Genomic DNA, 23,963 nt, shown 5'->3' with positions numbered 1-23,963 from the left:
CAGGGCATTCGGTAATGGATACGCCGGAAAGCCAGGTGTGGAATTCCTTTGCTTTGCGCGTACTTAAGCAAGATCTTTGGTCGTGGCTTCACTCTTCTTTTTTAGGGTTTACTTTTCATTCCGCACAATATGCAACTACTTGGTCGCGGTTGGACCGAATGTATATCATGCAGGGGGATGATTTTCTTCCCGAGATGCTGGAAATGAAGATCTTGCAGCAATATGCATTGTCGGACCATTTCCCCCTCCAACTTGAGATGCGGGCACAACCTATTGCACCTTTTATGCAGTTGCTGGATAGGCTCCCTTTACGTTTCAACTCCTCTTATTTGAAGCATCCCATTTTTCAGGGCTATATGCAGCAATTGATTGAGAGGTTCTTATTGGACTTCGCCTCTGAGGGCTTGGCTTCATTTGCACGGCTGCTCTCTAATGTGCAGCGGGTTGCTCAGCAGTATGGGATTCATCATGCCTCTCTTTGTCGGCGACGTCGATATACAGCAGAGGGCTTACTGGCTTTGGTCCGTTCGTTGCTCGTGGATACCCCAAATGATGATTTTCTGCAGTCACTGGAGAGGCGTTTGGCCCATCTTATTCAAGTGTTACAGTTGAAATCTTATCAGCAGGCCAAGCTGCATAAGTTGACTGACACATTGCAAGATAGTGTCTGCTAGTCTCATAAGTTCTTTCGTGCCTTGCATGCTTCTCCTGCTCGCGAAAATATGACTAGACTCCAGGATTCGGAAGGTCGCGTGGTCACTGATCCGCAGACCATTGTCAATATGTGCAGAAATTATTTTATGGAACTTCTTGGTTCTTCTCCCTCGCCTTCTAGCCAGGTTACGCATGCCCGCTCGGTCTTCTATCATCTGGTCTGCCAGCAGGTTCCATTTGATATGCAAGCCACTTTGGAGGCGGATATTTGCGAGGAGGAGGTTATGGATGTTTTGTTGCACCTGCCTAAGGATAAAAGTCCTGGTTGGGATGGTCTCACCAATGAATTCTTTGAGAACTCGGCCACGCAGTTGGTGAAGCCATTGGCGGTCATGTTTCAGCAGGTTTGGGAAACAGGAGTCATGCCTTCCTCATGGAAAGAAGGCCTTATCAGACTGATTCCAAAGGTCCCTTCGCCGTCAATGCTGCAACACTGGAGACCAATTTCTTTGATGGGCTCGATGTATAAAATCTTCTCCAAAGTGCTGGCGAATTGGCTTCACAAGCATCTTCCAGCTACTGTGCATCCTCTCCAATATGGTTTCATTAAGGGCCGCAACATTCTGCATAATATCTTAAATGTGCAAATGGCTATTGACTATGCGCGGCACTCCAGTCAGGAAGTGGTATTGATTCAATTGGACTTGGAAAAGGCGTTTGACTATGTGGACTGGTCTTTCATTGCAGATCTCATGTCTGCTATGGGTTTTGGTACTCGGATGTCCCGATTGATCTACACCATTAGTGCTGCGGCTTCTTCAAGAGTTATGCTCAATGGTGGGGTTACAGAGCCATTTGTCCTTGCACGCTCGGTCAGACAGGGTTGCCCTTTGAGTCCTCTCTTCTTTGCCCTGGCGACTCACCTGGTCCTTTCAATGTTATCCTCAATGGCGGCTTCTGCTCAGCTGGCAAGATTGTCTCTTCCTTTGGGGCAGCACTTCATTAGCCAATCTTTGGCTGATGACACCTTTATGATTTTGCGGGCGGATAGGGACAACATTCGAAAGGCATTAGATGTTTGGACGCTCTTTGGTCAGGCCTCTGGTCTTCGCATCAATGCCTTTAAATCAGCCATACTCAGTTGCACAGAGCCTGATTTACAGTCATTAGGCTGGCAGGGCCAGGTGGTTTCCCGTGGCTCCATTGTCAGGCATCTTGGATACCCATTGGGGGTGGATGTACGGCCAAAAGACCTACTGGAGTGGATTTCACAAAAACTGGCGGCGAAGTTTATGTATTGGAAGTCGCAAGCGTGGCCATTCCATGTCCGCCTCAAAGTGGCTCAGACAATTATGCTACCAATGCTAACGTATTTCCTGCCATTGTTGCCGTGGACGCCTACTACTTTGAAGGCTCTCACTCATCCCATTCGTTTCATGCTATGGAAAAAGGATTCACTGCAGGCAGGTATTTCGTGGATTTCATGGTCACATACATGTACCCCTAAACGCATGGGTGGTGGAGCTATTTTGGATGCAGAAACTCATATGCTGGCTCTTCGTTGGTCTCTGTTTCGTGCCATGTGTGTGGATCATCACCCGTGGACCATCATGGCCCATTATTTTCTTGAGGACAGCAGGCTACACCATGGTAATACACGACTTTGGGCCTCCTGGTGGCATGTCCTTAATGCTGATGCTCGATTTTCCAGTCCCTCTTCCTCTCTGTTACTGCACTTGGTCGGCTCTTGGAAAGTGGTGCTCCAAAAGGCCCATTGGCATCCAATGGGGGACCACTTGCAGACTAACTCCTTTCAGCTGGAATTGTTGGCAGTATCGAGATTACTTTCATGGGAAGACAAACATTAGCTCAGACCGAGATTTAACCGCATGGCCCGTTTAGGTGTGACTTCGATTGCGGATGCTACCCTTGCCACTTGCAATGTTCTTGCATCGTTTCGGACTGCTAGGAGACTTTTCAGGATCCCGCGCGGATACCGTGGTTTATGGGAACAGCTTTTGTCGGAGCTTCAGGGTAGGCAACCCTTTCCTGCCCTGGCTGTGGATCGTCCTTGGCAGGACTGGGACCTTGCAGGCCGGTTGAGTCTGGAAAAGGCCTCTACTAATCAAGTGTATCATCTTCTCATTCAAGATCACCAATGGCTGGGTGTGAAAGCCAATATTGTTTGGGGACTGCGGAAATTGCAGTCATGGTGGCAGGCAATGCTGATGGAGGGCTGGCTGAATAAGGCACCTTTCAAATGCAAGGTCTTTCTTTGGCGGGTAATGATTGGTGGTCTTCCTCTTGCCTCGGCCCTTTCCAAGCGTAGAATCTCGAATGGCAATTGTTTCTTCTGTACCACTACTGCGGAATCGGCCCGACATCGTTTTCTTTCTTGCCCGCTCGCCAAGAATATCTGTTCACTCTTGTCGCAAATCTGGCGCGCAGTGGTGGGGTCCTCACTAACTCCTTTCGATTGGGTTTTTGTGCGCCCAAAGTACCCCACACCGCTACAGTTACATATGAAGATCTTATTTCACTTTTTTAGATACTGGGGATGCTGGCACATTTGGACCACGCGCAATGCTTTTCTCTTTGATTCGGCCTCTAATGTACCGAGACATATTGCCAGGCTTAAAGGGCTCTTGCATTGGCAGCTAGATCTCATCCGGCACTCCGACTTGCTCCCTTGGGAGGATTTGCTTCCCTGGCATATGGCAATTGCCTCTGGGTCGTTGCCATGATTGGTGTAACCCTTTTTAGTGCATTAGTACGGGGATTCCCCACACGTTGGCCTAGGGCCCTCGTGTCTCTTGTAATCATGTAATCATGTAATCTTGTACCTTTTTTTCGTAATTAATACAATTACCTTTTACGAAAAAGAGAGAGAGAGAGAGAGAGAGAGAGATTTACACACGATGGCTTAGAGCCATTGTGTATCTTGTAATCATGTAAACTTGTACCTTTTTTTTCGTAATTAATACAATTACCTTTTACGAAAAAAGAGAGAGAGAGAGTGAGTAAGAGAGAGTTTCTCGGGCTGTTGGCACAATTGGACCATTCGGAATGCTTTTCTTTTTGATTCAGCCTCTAATGTTCAGGGACATATTGCTAGGCTTAAAGGTCTCTTGCATTGGCAAATAGATCTCATTTGGCACTTTGACTTACTCCCTTGGGAGGACTTACTTCCTTGGCATATGGCAATTTCCTCTGCGTCTTTGCTATGACTTTTGTAACTCTTTTGTCATTTGGTACTTTATAAATATAACATCCATTACGGAAAAAAAAAAAAAAGAGAGTTTCTCGGATGACCTGATGGTCTGATGTAACAGAAAGTAAGAGATACACAGAGAGAATGCTGACCTGATGGTCTGATGAAAATATTTACTAAATTCAATTATCTTCACGAAAAAAAGAAGAAGTAAAAGTTATAAGTAAGAAGAATTCTAACTGACAAAAAGCTATAAGTAAGGAGAACTCTAACTAACAAAGAAAAGAGCTCTAGCTCATACAATCTCATGGTATGTAGAGGGCTTGGATCTAGCCTGCCCAGGCAATTTGAGATGGCCCATCTGTCTATAAATAGATAGGCTATTGACTGCTCGATTCAATCTTGTTTTATGCAGTTTATAGGTGCCATATCTCTACCGTCAATAGCTAGGATATCTCAGTTCGAGCTGCTGCCCACTGTTGTCCATCATTTGGCGCCTGTTGTCCAGCCTTCTCCATCAGCTTGATTCCTACAGCTGACAAGCTGGCAATTGTTGTTAACACTGTTCCCATCCTGTCCCCTGCTGCACATGGCTGTCTAACTAGCATTTTCTGTTGTATGACCATCTGCAGAGTGCATTTACTGTTCTCAGCCAATCGTCTGCCTGCCATGTGTCACCTCAGCCAGCGTTTTGCTGTTCTTGCCTCAGTCTGCCTGCACATCTAAGCTGTGTTTGTTGCTACCAAACATTCAGGGAGGCTATTTGCTGCATTTCCAGAGCAGTCAGAGTACGACACTCTCTAGCTCATAAACTCTGCCCCATTCCTTGAGACATGGGAGTTTGGGGGCTAGTATTTCACCTTTGCATAGTGTCTTTGCTGCATTGAGCATCATATATATTCAATATTCATTATCTTCTTCCGTGTTCATTGTTACCGAGTTACCCTAACCCTAATTGTGTTCTTTATTAGTTGTGCACATAGTCACTAGAAGCATTTCATCTTGTTTTGTGTTTTAGGTTTTGTTTCACGTTTTGTTTTGGTAGCTCCCTTCAGGTTTTGAGGTTTCAAAAAATACTATTTGTAATAATCAAAATTACGACATATTAGTAATATTAGGGGAAGAAAAATAGATCCATGTATAGTATTATTAGAGAAAGAAAATAGATTCATAAAATAAAAATGTTCATTCCACCTAGATCCTAGAGCCAAAAGTCAGTCAAAAGCCTAACACAAAAACATCCATTTCATCCATTGATTTAGAAATTACTATTCATGATTCACAGTTGTGGGGAGGCATTTTTGCTTGAGATGGCAGCTCAAGGTAAAGGGAAAAGTGGAGGAGTGTGTGAAAGAGGTGAAGGATGAAGAGGAGGAAGAGATGAGGTGGAGATGGAGGAGGATGAGGTGGAGTAGCAAGAGATTGCAGACGAGGACAAGGACGAGGAGACGCACCAGGAGGGGGAGGAGGAAGAGGAGGTGGTGGTGATGGGGTGTGCAAAGAGGAGGACATAGAAAAAATGTGGGCTATAATAGAAAAAAGTTCATATGTTTTTAATGAAAGAAACTCTTTAAAAACTTTTCGTTTCGCAACCCTATTTCGTGAAACAAAAAAAAGTAGGAAGAGATGGGGGAGGTAATCGGGCACACAAGGAGGGTTGAAAATTTATGATTTGTAAAAGAAAAATAGCTTGCATATTCTTTTCAATAAAAGAAAACATTAAAAAATCATTTTGCGAAAATTTTCCCATTTTGTGACCCTGTTTCACGAAACGAAATGAAGTGTTTCACGTGTTTGGTTTCACGTTTTGTGAGGACAAAACACATTTTTGTGGTTACTATGGTTGTGCATTGTCGTATGATTGTGTTTGTTATCTATAGATGAGTGTTTCTTTACAATAAACACCAACCGGCCATAAGAGCCCACCCTCATGTGTGATTTCAACTTCCGAAAGTCTACCAAATACATCATTTTGAACTAAAACAAGCTGAAGTTTCTCATGAACAATCATCGTCATACTAGAATGCTTCCTTGTAGTGAGCCCAACATAAAAGAACTTGAACCATAGCATTGAACAACCCTGCCAACTTCTTCGTCTTTTATAATCAACAACACAAAGTACATCCCATTCATTTTCATGTAGAACACTCTGCATATCATGTTGTAGCAAACAAAAGCAAACACTACAGACATTTCAAGTGGCAATCTTCATTTGCCAAGTGGAAAAGCTTAGATTTGAGGCTTTCCTTGCCTCAATTTGACCTTTGATGCCGAGGCCTCAAGCTCCCATTGTCCAAGAAATTTGCCAAGACAGCAAACACATTTTGTCCATGAGACTTTGATTTGAGATGGAAGGTTAATCATCATTCTTGGAGGTGGAGCATGGATACCACCTATCCAGAGGAGTAATAAGCTTGTTGTATTTATCAAAGGCAAGGCATGAGGGGGGATCATGTGGTCGATGAACTTAAGGCCTCAAACTATAAGGCAACTTTGATCCACAAAATCCTTTATCATTCACATTTTGCTTTGGGAAGGGCTTGTCCTTTCAACATACATATATATAAAAGGAATCTTGAATGACTACCAAAGCACAAACATATTGCTCAACATCATGTTTTTCTCACTTTTTTGGTATGAACATTGATCCAACCAAGCTCAGTAGAGCAGGTGATGACAACATTAGTTGCTTGCCTTTATTCAAATCCCACTTGATAGGGGAGTCATCTACATCAAAACCATCAAACCATCGTACCCGAGTTAGTGATTAAATTAGCTCGAAGTTCCAACTTTTTAGGACATCGAGCCATGAAGTAACAAAACTTCCCACAGGAAAAACAATGTGACCAGCAAAAGTTCCCCATTTGATGTGAAATCTCAATGGATGCATATTAGTGCAATTGATGCGCATCCAATTAGGCCTTGTGTGAATAGTGTCCCAAAGCATATACAAATGACTTCAGTTGGCTGCCTGAATACTTGGAGGCACCAAAACCTTAGCTATTGCAGCCATGGCATTTTTCAATAAAGATTGGTAAATAGTTGGATCATGGAAACAGGAAATGGCCAGAATGGCCCCCGACACACGGAATCGCCGTCCGCAACACGAAGATGTCATGGGACGCATTGCAAATCTGTGGAACGTTCCCTGTGCATTCCCTGCCTGAAACGGGACAGGGAACACCACATGGCACCCACTTATTGTCGGCCCGCCTGTTGCTTCCACCTGATCGTTTGTGCGTTCCCGCCTGCCTCTCTCTTGTCTACTCGACGCATGTCCCGCCCGTGCCTCTTGTCCAGCTTCCTTGCAGCGGCCCCTAGTGACCAGTCCGCCTTTTCCCAATCCCCCCGTCAATGGCCAATTGCCAATCCCCCCCATCTCCTCTCGCCTGCAACCTCTCTTCTTCCATCTTCCTTCTCTTCACTTCTCCCTTCTCTTCTTGCTTCTTCCTTGGACCTTCTCCCTTCTCTTCCTTCTTCTCCTCTTCTCTTGAGTCTTGCTTCTTCTCCAAGTTCCAAGTTCCAAGTTCTTCTCCTCTTCTCTTCTTCCTTCTTCCTTCTCTCCTTTTACCTTCTCTCTTGACTCTTGACTCTTGAGCCTTCTCCCTTCTCTCGAGACTCAAGTTCTCACTTCTCTCGATCCATTTTTATTTCAATTTTCAGCTTGAAATGGCTTCACCTTCCCGCCCCACTCGACGGGCTGGTGGTCAAGGAAGAAGGTCCAATGATTGGTCATGGTGGGAAGAAGTAAATGTTGACTGCCCATTGAGTGGTGGAGGATCTCGACCATGGGCTTGTAAGCTTTGCCCATACAAGCGAACTAGTGGAGCAAACAAGGTAATCCATTGAGCCGAGCATTTGTATTTCGAATTTTTATTGATTTTAATTTTTCAAAGTTACTTTAATATTAGAATATGGAATACCAATTGCCACTTGTTCTGTTTTATGCATAATCAGGTCCGAGCTCATCTCCTACATGAGCCAAATTCAGAGGTATAGTTTTGTCCAAATGTGACCTTGGAGGAGCTTCGTGACCGTGTAGCAGGTCAACAAGCTTATCTTGTATCTAGACCACGACGTGTTGCAGTTAACCCTGCAACTTTTGTGACACCATCCCCATCAGATGTGTCTAGAGCAAGGTCAGTATCAAGAAGTGCTACCTCCACACCTACTGCAAGCATTGCATCAGCCATGGCATCAACAACGCCACATGTTGCACGTAGATAGAGCACACTTGATGCTAGTTGGGATCCCAAGAAGAAGGAAGAGGTGGATACATCAGTGGCACGCTTTTTTTATCAGGACCACATTCAATTTTGTGCAGCGAGTTCAGAGTATTTTAAATTGATGTGCAAGAAGATTGGTGAATATCTCCATTATCAGAGACCTTATGCACCACTTTGCCCAACAAGGAAAAGCACCTTGTTGAGCAAGCAGCAGTGACTAGAAAGAGCCTGTGGGCTAAAAATGGAGTTTCCTTGATTGTTGATGGTTGGAGTGATACATGCAAGCGATCCGTTCATGGTATGGTTGCTTATTCTCGTGGGGAAATGCATTTCATAACTTCACATAATGCATCGGGGACAGGAAAGTCAGCAGATGTACTTGCAGCAGAGTGGGTTACAGGTATTGAGCTTATTAGCCCAGAGTATGTTGTGGGATTTGTTGCAGATGGAGAGCCCGCAAATAGGGCAACAAGTGCTATAATCTAGAGATATTATCCGCATATCATAGTTTCATATTGCATGGCTCATTGCTAAAACAACCTACTAAAGGATATTGGTACCCTGTCATGGATTGCACCTGTCATAGAGCAAGGAGCTCAAATGATTAGCTTTGTTTTGAATCACCAGTTTCTTCGCCATCACTTCTCTTTGCGGTCGAATAAGACACTTTTAAAATACTCTGATACCAGATTTACCTTTAACTTCTTGGTGCTAGGCAGATTAAGAGAATGCAGTGGTGCCTTGAGGCAGTTATTTCTTAGTGATGAGTTCACCTCATCAACATTGGCAAATACTCCTACAGGTATCTTATGCTTGGAGAAAGAAAATGACTCCACTTTTTGAGATGATGTAAAGTGGATAGATGCTATGGTATCACCTATTGTGCATTTATTGAGGGCTATGGATGCTATGTAACCTTGCATTGGCAAGGTATATAAGGCTATGGATAGGTTGAATGAAAAGCTGCAGGAGTTGGCACCAAATGATGAGGCGTGTGAGGAGATACGCCATTTAGTTGCGATGAGGTGGAACTTCTATAGCTCACGCATGCATGCAGCTGCATTTGTTGTGAATCCTGAGTTCCAGGGCAAGGGTTAGGAGAATGAGATTGAGGTTATGGATACATGGAGACTTATATTGTCTCATCTAGTGCCTAATCATGGCACTAGACGAAAGATCAGAGATCAGCTTTCACGTTATAGGACCTTTTGGAGTTATTTTGGTTGTGGGGATGCACAGGAGGATCGTTGTAAGATTAGGGCAGCTTTGTGGTGGGAGGACTATGGTTCGGATGGTCCTAAGTTGCAGCAACTAGCCATCCGTATTTTGAGTCAGTTAGTTAGCTCCTTTTGTTTGGAGCAATTGTGGAGTACATACCCTCACATTGCTTCAAAGAAGAGAAACTATCTTGGTGTGGAGAGGGCAAACGATCTAGTATTCATTAGTGCTACTTTGAGGATGTTATGTAATAGTATGACAACAAAGCTTGATCCATTCACAAAGTGGGAGATGCAACAAGAAGAGGAGACAGTGAATAGCTTACCTCTTGAGCCTTGTAAGTTACAATTCAATTTCTAATGAGTAGTTTTAGAATGATGCATGATATCTTAATGTTAAAACTTAAAATGATTTCTCCTTGTGGATTATATACCTTGGTTTTAACACTCCAGAGTCCACTTGGATTAGGAGTGAAATATTAAAAATTTTTCATGAATTTTAATTTTTAAAATGCCGTTCCTGTTCCCACGTCCCCGTTCCCTAGGTTTGGTGTACCCGTTACCATCCCTGTCCCCGTTCCCCGTTCTCGTTCCCTGTTTCATGTTTATGAGTTGGATAGCCCTCAATCCAGAGAGGGCATTCTTGCTTGAGTAATTGCTGGAAATCTGTCCCTCCATACATCTCTCTCACATTGAGAGGAATATAATTATGCAATAGGATCTCTATTAGCTATATATATGGCATACATGGATCTTGCCAAAATAGCCCCTCCCCTCGAAGATGTCATACTATAGGGACCACTTCATGAGAACCATGGCAGATGGCTTCATTGAGACACCTAGCTATCTAGACATATACATGCCACATGAGATACAAGTAGCCATTGGTTTTCTTAGGTCTCCTCTTATCAGCTTGAGATCAAGACAGGGAGAGCACTGTTATGGCAGATCTCTTCCATTGTTTTAGCGGACCTAGTCCTCCCTGATATGGCTGCTTCTTGGCTAGATATTGTTTCTTCTACTCCAATTGTGTTGCGTGCATGATATTTGAGTATCATTTTTAGTAGCCTTTTGGCTTGACTTGTGATTGCTAGGATTTTCATGTTTGCCAGAAGGCCTGATGTAAATACTTGTACTTAATTGAAGCTCCTTCATGAGAGAGAGAGGCTTACACATTGAATCTAGTAAGGGGAAGTACTCATCTGTGATGGCAAGTAATGATGGCTTGAATCTGTTGGAGGTAAGGATGTCGGGCATAGCAATGGGGTGATGTGCGCCGTGCTCCACCGAGTGCGGTTGCCTAGTTTGCTATGATCCCTTTGACGCACGGATGGTATGGTGGCACTATTGAGTAATAGCATCTATAATAGTAGCATGTTGTGAGCAAGCTCTAGAGCTAGTACTGAAAAACTCTGTAAGAACTATTGTCTCATTGACTCTACCACTATTTTTGTCTTAGTCCTCAAAAGCCTCTCCCTCTATGCTCGAATCTCCAATAGGAACAGTCCTAGGCATCAGGTCCTTGTACTCACCTTGTGGAGAGGCCCAAACCCCTCCCGAAAAAGGCAACGAAATGCCTCTTTGATCTCATAATATACATCTACAAATAAAGCGCACCTCAGACTCAACCTCCTTGTGGCATAATTGGCAGATGTGTGCATCCTTAGACGTGTGTATACCATCATGTCTCAATCATGAGCTAGTGTGATGATGTCCGTATCTGTCCAATAGCACTGTGTATCCCATGGGAGAGGTGGAAGTCTATGTACATTGGCTTGACAATGAATCCCTCTACTGACACATGTAGGAAATGACGTTGATACAATGTCATCCTTATACCAAGAGACTTTAGGGGATGCACCCATATATGATATGTATTAATTTTCACATTATTTGCCTTGGCCATTAATAACTTGATTCCGCTTTGTATGCATGTGATCTAAGCATGGGCAATCCAAACTGTCCTGGAGCAGTGGGAGTGCATCCATCTCTAATCCATGTGTCTGAACCAAGACTGCATCTCTGCATACTAGCAACATGTATCTCCATTCTCTACTAACCGTTTGGAGGAAGTCAATGCCAATCACAGATATCTATATCTAGGGAGCTCCCATATTCTTTGTAAGCACGTTATGGCTTGAAATAATGTCTCCATGATCAGAGGTGCTACTCCAATCTCTACTCTAATAATCTCACGAGGTACCAATGGTTTGCTTTGTATCATGCAAGCAATCATCATCACTAGTGGCCTCTCAATACTCTTCGAGGTCTTTTTGCAAAGACTTGGTCTCCATATTGGGGATCCATATAGTAAGGCTGGGGTAACCAATGTATCAAATAGCCATAATTGTGCCAGGGGTTCCTAGAATCGAGCACATGCACATTTTCCCTTAAGTGGTCCAAGTGCCGCATAACCTCTATCCAATCTAGCACTTGCTGTATCTCGCAACAAAAATGTAGGTCATGTAAATGTGACTCCCCAAATATACATAGGATCTAGTACACTCAACCATATCCTCGCCAAGGGTAAAGGGATGTCCCACTCGGGTCACTGTCACGGGGACGTGAAATTTCGAGATCCTTTAATCTTGTTGATAACATTCGATTAAGTTATTAATCCAATGTGCAAGGTTATTTAGCACATGTGATGCACATGGCAGTTATTTCATGGTAACAGGCCAAGGACCCCGAGGATGCAATGGGTGTCAAAGGAAAAAGTTGTGATAAGTTATGCTAGTTGGGATTTGGGGTTCAATTGGTAGGATAGTTATTTGGTCAATAAGTGTTGGTAGTGACACTAGGGACTAGCATTAATTAATTAATTAATGCAAGTCAAGTCTAAGGGTCAACAGAGGTTGGGGACCACTCTAGGTTGCAAAAGGCCTAGCCAATTTAATTATAGATGGGCACATTTAATTTTGGGTAGGGTCACAAGGGCTGAAATTAATTTTCAGGATTATTTAATTTTGAAAATAAATTAAATGGCTGGATAATGCTGAAAAATGGGTTTAGAAGGTTGCCACCTTGCAAAAATACCCATGCAAACTGAGAAAACGTTTCTACAAGGATTGGTTCTCAGCCATTCAGTTAGTTTACAGCTTGGGAGAGAGAGAGAGAGAGAGAGAGAGAGAGAGAGAGAGAGCTGCAACCTTTTACGAAAAAAAAGAAGAGAGCTGCAGGTCCATTTTTTGATCAAAGAATAGCAATTTGTTGTAGAAGACAGCCATCTGGGGGCCTCAACAGGTAGGGGACAGCAAGGAGTCATGTTCCAGGGGTTGGCAACAGCATTGTTGATTAGATGATAGCATTTTGGAGATACTTGGCAGTAGGTGATTGGATTAAATGCAGGCTGGAGCAGACAGCAGGCAGAATTTAGGGTTTTCTCACGAAGAAAATTAGATTTCTCTCTCATCTTGACTTTCTCTCACCTTTTCCAACCCATTGTCAAGAGATCACCTGAAATTGTGTAATTGTTAGGGGATTTAGATGCGAGCCCATTCATTGTTGGGGCAATATTTGGCCAATTGGTGGTTCTGTTTGTGCAAGTCTTGGGTGAAAAATCAAGGGGCAATTGGCCCGAATTGATTGTTGATTGTTGCTACAGCAAAGAAGCTTTTTTGAATAGCAAATGAGATTGTAAATCTCAGCTTGTACTTATTCCATTAGCAATTCAGGTAAGGAAATACCGAAAGGAGCATCGGTTTTGGGGCCAAGAGGGTGTCCAATGTTCAAGATTATTAAGGTAATTTGTGCATTTCAAGTTATATTCATTTGCTAATTGTTGTAGTTAAGTGCTTAATCAAGAAATTACCACCCTTTCCAAGAAGGAAGGCTGGTTTCACAATTCCATTGCCGAGATAACACTCAATCTCTTAATTTGGAGCCCAAGGCATCTAATTGCAAGCCAAAGCTTTGTGCTAGCGGTTGCTGATTTTGACTCTCAGTTAAGAAATTACAACAATATGTCTTCATATAGTGAGGTGCAATCAAGCAATGATTATGCCTCTTAAGTATAAACATTCACATGGTAATGAAGGAAATGCACTGCTTGACCTTGGACAAGGCTCAGGCCATGGACAACAAGCTGAAAATGTTGTTGGGCAAGATACAGGGCCTTCAAGGCATAATGAGGCTGACGACCAGCAAAGTGAAGAGGAATTTGATGATGAGTTCAAGAATCAGATGAGGATAGCAGCAAATCTCTTTGCTGAATTGGCAAAGAATCCTCAATTTACCCGATTTTTCAATGCTCCGAAGAAGGACATTAAAGACAAGAAGAAGAAGATGTCATCTACACCTTCGGGACAGCAAGGTGCATCGAAGATAATGCCAAATCCTTCATTTGAAACTCCCAAAGATGCTAATGAAGCGAAACAGTTGGTACCTACAAGGCAAGGAATGCAAATAGAAGGCCATTATGGAAGTGCCAATCCAATGGATTTTGGATAGTTTGGCATTCATGCTATGATGGGGCAGCCAAGATAATTTGGTGGAAGAACAATTTTTCATGCTATGGTTGGACACGGACCACATATGGGAATGTATGGTACAAATCCCTATGGTATGCAACAACCAATGCATGGTGTGCAAAGCCCAATGTATTCGAGTATGGCTGAAAATATGCAAAACCCTATGTATGGCAGCATTGGCTTGATGCCCGTGGTACAAAATAGCATGTTTGGTAATGCATTTGCACCCTTGAATGCTTATGGGGTCAAGGAATGAGTGTTGGTCATGCAAATGCTCTTTTTGGTATTGGTTTTGATGTAAATTCAGGAAATGCACCCTTTTTGCAGCAATCAGTGTGTATGAAAACTTGACACGGAAAGGGGCAACAAAAGACTATGATGAGGGTGGAAAGCAATGAAGTTTGAGTCCTTTAGCAGTGCACAAGATAGGCTGAAACCTTTGACTTTCATTCAATAGTTTGATGCAGTCTATTCAGAGGGGAATTTCACCAAGTCCTCGAAGATTCGAAAGGTAGCCACTTTCTTGAAAGGGAATGCATTGCAATGGTGATGCACTCTTTTGATGCAGGGTAGAGCACCGTCAACGTGGATACAATTCAAGCAAATGTTTGCATTGAATTGGTTGACAAGTACCTGTGAGGTAGACATCATGACAGCTTGGAATAAGTTGGATGCTAAGAAATGTAAGAATTTGGAGCAATATAATAAGAAGTTTTGGGATACATTGCTTGCCTATTACTTCTTATCGCCCCGTACCCCTTCATGAGCAAGTGGAAAAATATGCTTGTGGTTTGCGCAAAGGAATTAGGGATTTTTGCATTAAATCCACTGTGTCTAGCATATCTTAGCCCATAGAGACTGCTGCTACAGTCCATGCTTTGTTGCATGGGAAGGATTTGGGCTTCTTAGAGCGCGGGGAGAAGCTGAATAACAAGTTTAAGGCTATGGAAGATCTGAAAATCAGCCTAAAAAGAGGCCAAAACAGCAAAGAAGGGGTCGAAAACATTGGCACAACGTAGGAAAATGATGGGTGCAAATAAATGTTTTCTTTGTGAATAGGAGGGTCACATTGCAAGGGACTATTCCAATAGGCAACAAGTTGGAAAATGAGAAAATCAAGGAGATTCTAAAGGAAAAAAGCCTAAAACATTAGTGGGATTGGTGCCCAAGGTTTTTAGTTATCAGTCCAATGATGATGCCACTGAGTTGTGTAGAGCATGGGGAAAAATTAGAGATCGGCATACATTGATTTTCTTTGATAATGGTGCATGAGCAAACTTCATCTCTGTTGACATGGCAGCCCGTCTAGGTATTAGAGAGGATGAGGTGGGACCCACGGGAAAAATTAGAATGGCATGTAAAGGCCATGCAGAGTCCGTCACACCGCTCATTGGAAAGCTTTAGTTGCGTATACAGGGATACATGGACAGTGAAGAGTTCTTTATTGCTCCACTTGAGGGTTGTGATGTATTGCTTGGTATGCCATGGTGTCACCATATGTATATAGTGATTGATTCTCGTGCAAAAAAGATCACTATTCAGCATAAGAGAAAGATAGTCACACTTGATGTAAAGTTGAAATGTGAACCGTGACTCTGCCCTTGTTGTATCAGTTGCCATTTCTAAAGTAATGAAAAATCATCTTTCAGTGTACTTGGTTTTTACTAAGGATAAAGATGATAGTGAGAATGTTGGGAATATATCTAAGAGAATGAATGCATATCATTTCTGAAAATGTATGTTGATTGCTTCTCTTAGTCACTTCCAGGAAAGCTACTGCCTGAAAAGTCAGAAGATCATGGTATAGATCTTATCCCTGGAAGTAGCCTACCTAATAAGCCACCCTATAGAATCAGTACAGCCCAACAAGAGGAGATTATGAGTCAGGTGAATGAGCTGTTAGAAAAAGGGTTGATTCAGCCTAGCTCATCTCCTTTTTGTTCTTAAGTGCTTTTGGTACAGAAAAATGATGGTTCATGGCATATGTGCATTGATTATTGTGCTCTAAACAAGATCATGATAAAGAATCACTCTTTGATTCCTCGGATTGATGATATTATGGATAGATTGCAAGCGGCAACCATATTCAGCCATATAGATTTGAAAAGTGGGTATCATCAGATATGCATTAGACCGGAAGATTTTTCAGCACTTGAAATGTTGAAGGAAAAGATGACTTCAGATCCTATGCTTGTGTTGCGCGATCTAAGGAAGTCATTCTAGTTCAGTGTGATGTATGTGGTAATAACATTGGGACGGTTCTTATGCAAGACGGTTGAGTTGTGGCTTATGAGAGCCGAATTCTCCACGGTGTAGAAAAGAATTTGTAGGTCCATTAGAAAGAGCTCTTGGCTATAATTCATACACTGTCTACATGGAAACATTATTTGTTAGGGGTTGATTTTACAGTGCAAATAGACCATTAAACTTTAAGGTACTTTCTAACGCAGACAAAATTGTCAAAGAAGCATATGAGATGGGCAAATTTTCTCTCTATGTTTTACTTTCAGATTGTACATATTGATGGTAAAAAGAATGTTGTGGCTAATGCGCTGTCACGTAAGCCACAAATTTCAGCTGTCAACATGGTTTATCACACTGAGTTGGATGCCATGAAAGAGCAATATATTGTTGATTCAGACTTTGCTAATGTTTATGATCAACTTTGCAATGGTTGGAGGCAGGAACACTTTGTGCTAAGAGATGGATTTCTGATGATGCATGGATTACTATATATCACAAAGTAATTAAGACCCAGAGTTATCACTAAAAGTCATGATCCTCTCTGTATATGACACAGGGGCATTGATGCCACGATTAAGGCAGTGGAGCATTTCTTTTATTGACCAGCTTTGAGGCATGATGTAGAACAGTTTGTTAGAACATGCATCATATATCAGAAGTAAAGTATAATAGGAAAAAGATATCGAGTTCATGGTAGCCCTTGCCTATTTCAGATAGTGCTTGATAGAGCATTGCAATGGACTTTATTTTTTAGCTTCCTAGGACACCTACAAGGGATGATGGGAAATGGACTATCATTTGTAGGTTTAGCAAACAAGCCCATTTCATTCCGGTGAGGAAGAAAATAAAGGTTGATCATATGGCACGATTGTTTTTGTAGCACATTTTAAGTATCATGGTATGCCAGAGTTGACCGTTAGTGATCGAGACCCTCGGATGACCAGTTTATTTTGGAAGGGGTTGTTTAAGAATATGAGTACCATGCTGAAATTCTCATCATTCTTCCATTTGCAGACAGATAGTCAGTTTGAGGAAGCAAATTCCACAATGTTAGATCTTTTAAGGTGCTATGTTTCAGACCACAAGACATAGTGGGAGCAGTATTTGCCCTTGGTTGAGTTTGCCCCTACAATAACAGAGTGCATAGTTCCACTGGCAAAGCTCGATTTGAGGTAGTTGAGAGTGGCAAGAAGGTATCACCTACCTTGAAAATTAAGGATAAGATGTTTGAGGCTGACCGTTATGTGGAAAACTTGGATGCAGCCTATATAGAGATAAAGTGTGCACTTTAGAGAATCATAGGAAAAGCAAAATAGGGCAACTGATCGTCATAGATCTGCTTTGCAGTTTACAGGGGGCAATTATGTATTGTTGTGTTTTGAAAAGACAAGGTTGAAAGAGATAAAAGGAAAGATTGTATCCGAAGTTTAGTATGAGATACTATGGGCCCTTCCAGGTGTTGGAGAAGATTAGCAATGTGGTCTACCGGCTGAAATTACCTTCACATTGGCGGATACACAATGCCTTTCATGGCAGTTTGTTAAGGCCTTTTCATGGTGATGTGCCAAAGGATATGTCCGCTGAAATTCAGCCTAAGGTTGAGGAGTTGGATGAGATTTTGGTACTCGGGCAGATATTGGCACATAAGGAAAGAAAGGTCAAAGGCAAAGTTTCTAGGAGATACTTGGCGAAATTTTAGAATTATTTACCAATAGATGCCAAATGGATAGAAAAGGATGACTTGGCAGACCATCCTTAATTGTTGCAGCTTTACCTGGATGCTTTTTAGCTAGATCCAACTTTAGTTTGGGCTTAATCAGGTTCAACAAAGCATGGGTCTGAAGTATTGTCTGATGCTCAAGGGGGAGGTAGCACTTCCACTCCTCCAATTATAGACAACTCTTGTATGTAGTGGATCTTAGATGTATTCACCATGCATTCAAGGTATTGTGTTAACAATATGTTTGCCATGAGGTCACTACTTAGTGTACTAGTCACTGTGAAATGTATGTAGATGAGTATGAGTTTTACCCGGGTATTGGAACTATGGTTTTGCATCAGCTTATGAGATTAGTTTGGCATGAAATTTGCCTCAATTTTGAGACTAAAATTCTGATCAGTTTCAGCTCAATTTTTTCTTAGTTTGAGAACCGTTTATGTCCACTTTTGGAATCAGTTATTCATCAATTTTTGCATTGATTGCTGGCCAGTTTGTGCAATGAGTTTGTGATCAGTTTGGGGTCACATTTGTAGCAGTTTGTGATTAGTTCTCAGATCAGCAAGTGATCAGTTTATGATCAAATTGTGCTCAGTTTTAAATGGTTTACAGGTGGTTCCATGGACAATAGCATATTAGTAAATGCCATTGATAGTTTCAGGGTGTTTCCCCTTGCAATTTGAATCCATTGCTCCGCCTTCTCTACTTGCTGTTGGGTTTTCTTGAGCATCTCTGCCCAAGAAACAGCCTCCTTCGTCGTATCCTCCTTTTTTTGGAGTTGTTGTACTTCCTCTTTAATGCAGGTGAGCTCCTCGGTCATGCTAGGTTGAATTTCTCATTCCTCTAGCTTGGGGCTGAGCTGAATGTTAGTCAATAGCTGCCTAAGTGATTGAATCTCCCCATCTTGGGGTTCTATCTTCAATTCCAGCTTTTTAATCTTATCGTTCAGCTGCTTGTTCACTATGCTCAGTCCGTTGTCATACTCCTTGACTTTGTTAATGGCATTGCTAATTATCTGCTCTATTTGGACCTTCTCCATTTTGGGGGTGAACTCCGCCTTGTTGTGTTGGGCCTGGGTAGCTCGACGAGAGCTGGTGAGATGGTGGGCGGTCAGTGTGAGCTGGACAGGAGTTGGTGGGCGAGTCGATGCGAGTTGGTGGGCCGATCGACGCACAAGAGCTAGAGGTGGAGACGTCAAGGAGCTGGTGGGCCCAAGTGTCAGGGAGTTGGTGGGCCCAAGTGTTGGGGAGCTGGTGGGCCACTTGACGCGTAGGAGGTGTCAAGGAACTGGTATTGGGCCGGTCGACGTGCGGCCGGTCGATATGCGGGAGCTGGAGGCCAGGCATTAGGAGCCAGAGGCCAGGCTTCTGGGAGTTGGAGAGAGAGAGAGAGAGCTGCTAGTTCATTTTTTTATCAGAGAAGAACAATTTGCTATAGAAGACAGCCATCTGGGGGCCTCAACAAGTAGGGGACAACAAGGAGTCACCTTCCAAGGGCTGGCAATAGCATTGCTGATCAGGAGATAGCATTTTGGAGGTGCGTGGAAGTAGTAGGTGACTATATTAAATGCAGGTTGGAGCAGGAAGCAGGCAAAATTTAGGGTTTTCTCGTGAAGAAAATAAGATTTCTTTCTCATCTTGGCTTTCTCTCACCTTCTCCAATCCATTCTCAAGAGATCTCAACATTTCTCAGCCATTTTGAGCAGATCTTAGTCAGATTTGGTGGACAGCTAAGAGATCTTTGTTGTAAGCCCTAAATTCCTGCAGAAATTAGGGTTTAACAACCACCTTGGGACCCATGCCAATTGGGGAAGGCATCATACACTGACTTTGGCACTTGAAATTTGTGTAAGTGTCACGGAATTCAGATGCCAACCCATTCCTTGTAATTCGGGGCAACATTTGGCCATTTGGTGGTTCCATTTATGCAAGTCCTAGGTGAAAAATCAAGGGGCAATTGGTCCGAATTGATTGCTCATTGTTGCTATAGCAAGGAGGCTTTTTGGAACAACAAAGGAGATTGCGAATATCAGCTTGTACTCATTCCATTAGCAATCAAGGTAAAGAAATACAGAAAGGGATGCCGGTTTTGGGACCAAGAGGGTGTCCAATGTCCGAGATTATTAAGGTAATTTGTGCATTTCAAGTTATATTCATTTGCCAATTGCTGTAGTTAAGTGCTTAATTAGGGAATTACCACTCTTTCCAAGAAGAAAAGGCTGGTTTTAGTCACCCAAGCTTGTGTGGTATTAAGCACCATCACCTTAGTCTTCTGAAGGTTCACTATCAATCCTCTAACCATGCAAATTGCTTGCAATGCATCATGTGTCTCTGCAAGCCCTTAGGGGAGTCCACAATCAATACCACATCATTTGCATACAACAAAGTGCGTATCAATATGTCAGCCAAGCTTGCATCTTCTTCTCCTAATCTATCCACATAATCTAAGAGCTTCTCAACATAAACACCAAAGAGAGTAGGCAAAAGTGGGCATCCTTGCTTCACCTTGATCCACTGTCCATCAAATCAGAAAGCTTTCTTGGAGCACCTATCCTCCTCATCATTGGCTCATACAAGGCATAGATCCCCCACTAAAGATATTTTGGAGTCCCAATATCTTGTTGTCACTACATGAACCTTGCTTGGGGCATAGTGTCGAATGCTTTGTGGAAATCCACAAAGCAGTAATAAATTCTCTTTCCATGTGTTCTACCTTTCTCTATAATAGCTTCAAGGGTCAATTATGATCAAGCATAGTGAACTCTCTTGAAGTGAAACCAGCCTTTCTTCTCAGAAAGGGTGGTGACTAAGCACTAATTACAATAAAACATAAAATTCACATAAACTGCAATACAAATGTCACCACTAAATCTTGGACAATGTATTGCTATTTATACCTGCCTGCCTCTCCCTCCATCATTCATTCAGTCATTCTTTTAGTTTGTGTCAGCCCTCGCCATCATCATTTCCATTTCCTGCCTCAGTCTGGCGTCCTCTCTAATGCTCTGAGGTGCATGTAGGGGCTAACTGCCTTGTATCATTCAGATTTCTCAGTTTTGTTCCTTCAGTTTACTGCATTCCTTCTGTTTCCTTCTCTCTCACTCCCTGTTCATAGTTCCTTTCTGCTGCACACTCTCACAAACCAAGCATCAGGCTCTCCAGGTCAGCAGTTAATGAAGTCCAGTAGACTCCTCGCTACGAAGGTAATTACGTTCTAATTACTTCGTCTTTGTTACAGTTAATTAGATGAGTGACATAAAATAAGATAGATAATTGAAAACTCTAAACTTCTATTGGTTATCCTGGAACAGCTTATGAAGCCTTATAGCTGACAAATGCTTTGCTGAATAACTTAAATTATGTCATGCAAGGAGTTTTCAGGTGTGTCACCTCGCATTTTCTTTATTATTTTCTAGCTTCTAGCACCATGCTTTTGCTTCGTGTCGTTAGTACCTCAGAAAAAACTATGGGTGCCACATTTCTCTCTGTACTTATGGGATATACAAAACCTTTGATGGTAGCGAAGGATAGTGAATCCAGAAGGTCACAATATCAAAGTATCAGTTGCTAATCTGTTGATTAAGCTAGATAGGATGTTGAGTCTAGTATATCCCTTCTCTCATTTGTCTTCAAGGCAGAATGATAATTTCATGGTCTTTTTATTTTAGAAAAAGAAAAAGGTGTCTATTAATGAACATCCAGAAATAAACTTCTGGAGGTAAAATACAGATACAAAATAGCCTTGCAAAGGGCTCCAATAATACAACAAAAATGTACAAAAGCCCAGCACAACGGCTTGTGAACAGCCACTGGGGGAGTTTGTAAGCCAAATTATGTGTGACTCTTAGATAGAGGAAGGTGTTTGTCCCTCAAAACACTAAGAAAAGCCTCTCTCCTCCTCCTTGTGCCCTCTAACACCCCCTGAAACCTTCTCTCATTTCCCATGGAGAGTGTGATCAAATCCTGGAGGGAATGCCAGTAAATATGTCCTACACATCTATGGTATAACTACGACTTGTCCAAATACACCAAAAAACAATGCTAGCAATCAATCCCATCTGTGGCAATGGCCCTCATGCTTCTTCCCAACTTAAATAACTTACTATTTTACTCTTTGCATAACAATTATGTTGAGAAATATCACATAAGTCAGTCAATTACCTTCTGCTCTATTGTTAAGATATCTCAGAAGTAAATTATATATTTCCTCAACATTTTTAACCATTTATATAATGATAACCAATCACTTTTGAAATGTAATTAGTATTTGATGCAGTGGTTGCTATGCAGAACATAGGAAGAAATCCAACCACCAACTTCAGCCGAGTGATTACAAGCACACATTTATACATTCTCAATTTTTTGTGGGTGAAGACAATGCAAACGCTACTTTGAAATGCAATGAAATGGATGCATGGGAAGCAGCACAAGTCCAAAGGGAGATCATGGATCAGTACAAACTCATGCACCTGGAAATTCAGGACAATATGGAGGAGCGTAAGGCTCTGCGAGGTCAGGTGGCTGGCTCACAAATGATCCTGGAGCAGGTAACAAGTGTAATATTTTATATTTTTTATCAAATATATTGAGTACAGTAAAAATCTATGTAAATCCTATCAATCTCTATGGACAAGTATTTTTATTTCAGAAAATACAACTTTTGGACCAAGAGCAAAATACAACTGCAAGAATGGAAAGGGAGAGGAAACGAAGCTTGGCATTCAAAACAGACAAAATTGCAGAAGAGGAAAATGATTCCAGCGGGATGGTTGGAATGCCTTCAATAAACAAAAGTCAAGGCATGCTCTCCTTGGGAACCTGTGATTTAATGGATGTTGAATGCTTTGATGTTTAAGTATTCAACTGCAATGTACATTCAACATGCACAAAAGGAGTTCAAGAGAAAATAGATCTGGTTTGTAAATAGGTTTCTCTTTGAAACAGACATTACCTTGATGATAGTGATAGAATAGACTAGCACCAAAGCTTTAGACAGTCAGGTGAGGATCCTTCAAAGCAAGAATGGATTTATTGAAAGTGCTGAAGTGCCAATGCACCCCTGAACCTGATCATTGGGCCTATTAGAGTCATAAGAGGAGAAATTCTCATGGAGCATGTACAGAGTTGTGCTTTTGTGGCATCCTCATTGGGTAAAGGAGAGTCCAAGCAGAAGAAAGAGAAGAAGCTCAAGAAATCAGAGTCATCCTTCAATTGTAATACAGCTACCGAAGGGAAGTGCAAAGGATATCCCAATTGTCCACATTGTGGAAAGATCTCGCATCCCGAGGAGAAGTGTTGGAAGAAATGACCCCACCTTTGTCCTAGTGCAAAGGAAGGAGCAACAAAGCCTCCATCGACATCTATCGCTACCTCTGCTATAATGATCAAGTCAGTGTTCCTCCACATCCATAGTTGGAGTAGTCTCCTTTAGCTTTCTCATCTTTAGAGAGATCTTGGCTCATTGACAATGGTACTATGAGTCATATCTCTCACTAAGGAGATTGACTCCAGGATCTCCATACTCAGGAGGATATGGTCACCATAGGTGGCATTTCATGGGTGCCTATTTGTGGTGTTGGCTTTTTGCCTTTGTTTTCTAAGTGCCCATTTCCAAGCTCTGTATGAAAAGTCCTCCATGCTTTGGGGACTTAGACTTCCATCTCCTCTCTATTCATGGCCTTCTGAGACTCCACACTTTGTGTGAAGAAATACCCTAATGCAGAAACATAAATGAAAGCGTACGACAAAGCATAAACTCAAAAGAACACAATTAGGCTTAGGGTAACTCAAAGACAATGAAAACAACAGAAACTGAATGAATGTATAAATACTAAATATACAATACTCATGCAGCAAACAAACTGTGCACGAATAAAAACTGTACCTGAAACTCTCGTGTCTCAATGATTGAGGCAGAGGTGCTGAGCATGAGACTGTGTCATACTCTTGACAGATCCTGAAATGGAGCAAAGGTAGCCTCCAAGAGTCAAACACGAGAAAACACAGCTATGGAAGTTGCATTTGATGCAGATAGGTAGTGAAGACAGTGTAGAAACAACAAACGCAAATAATGATGTACTTAGCGACAATCTGAAGTGCAAATGCAAGCAATCTGGTGTAGGCAACAGGGTGCAGAGTGTAGGCGATAGTGTGGAAGACCTCGAGGAGGAGAGAGAAAATCAAACGCAGCCATTGAGGCCGATGGTGACAGCTCTTGGATGATGGC

General features: G+C 42.2%; 1 protein-coding gene and 1 long non-coding RNA gene across 8 annotated transcripts in view; one reads left to right on the top strand and one right to left on the bottom strand.

Moving 5' to 3' along the window:
• The window catches only part of LOC148026730 (uncharacterized), a 136,850-nt gene that overhangs the window by 90,018 nt on the left and 22,869 nt on the right, over positions 1 to 23,963 (top strand). For 3 of the 7 annotated variants that reach the window (XM_087691229.1, XM_087691228.1, XM_087691227.1), the window contains 2 exons: positions 22,028 to 22,284; positions 22,386 to 22,536. In XM_087691229.1, coding sequence (XP_087547355.1) covers positions 22,144 to 22,284; positions 22,386 to 22,536 — 292 coding nt within the window. In that variant the 5' untranslated portion in view covers positions 22,028 to 22,143. Of the gene's footprint in view, positions 1 to 19,630; positions 20,941 to 21,048; positions 21,119 to 22,013; positions 22,285 to 22,385; positions 22,537 to 23,963 lie in introns of those variants that run through there. The other 4 variants (XM_087691223.1, XM_087691224.1, XM_087691226.1 and 1 more) reach the window with 3 other exon arrangements.
• Positions 1 to 23,963, bottom strand: part of LOC148026731 (uncharacterized) — a 136,299-nt gene that overhangs the window by 89,773 nt on the left and 22,563 nt on the right. Inside the window, exon 2 of the long non-coding RNA XR_015692884.1 lies at positions 22,207 to 22,275. This is a non-coding gene — a long non-coding RNA (uncharacterized LOC148026731). The remainder of the gene's footprint in view (positions 1 to 22,206; positions 22,276 to 23,963) is intronic.

This window comes from Lygodium microphyllum, chromosome 13 (assembly GCF_053477565.2).
Source record: "Lygodium microphyllum isolate KBCC chromosome 13, Lygodium_microphyllum_v1.1.10, whole genome shotgun sequence".
In the NCBI taxonomy this organism is placed as follows: domain Eukaryota; kingdom Viridiplantae; phylum Streptophyta; class Polypodiopsida; order Schizaeales; family Lygodiaceae; genus Lygodium; species Lygodium microphyllum.
The sequence above is the reverse complement of the archived record's forward strand: the minus strand, read 5'-3'. Positions and strand labels throughout refer to the sequence as shown.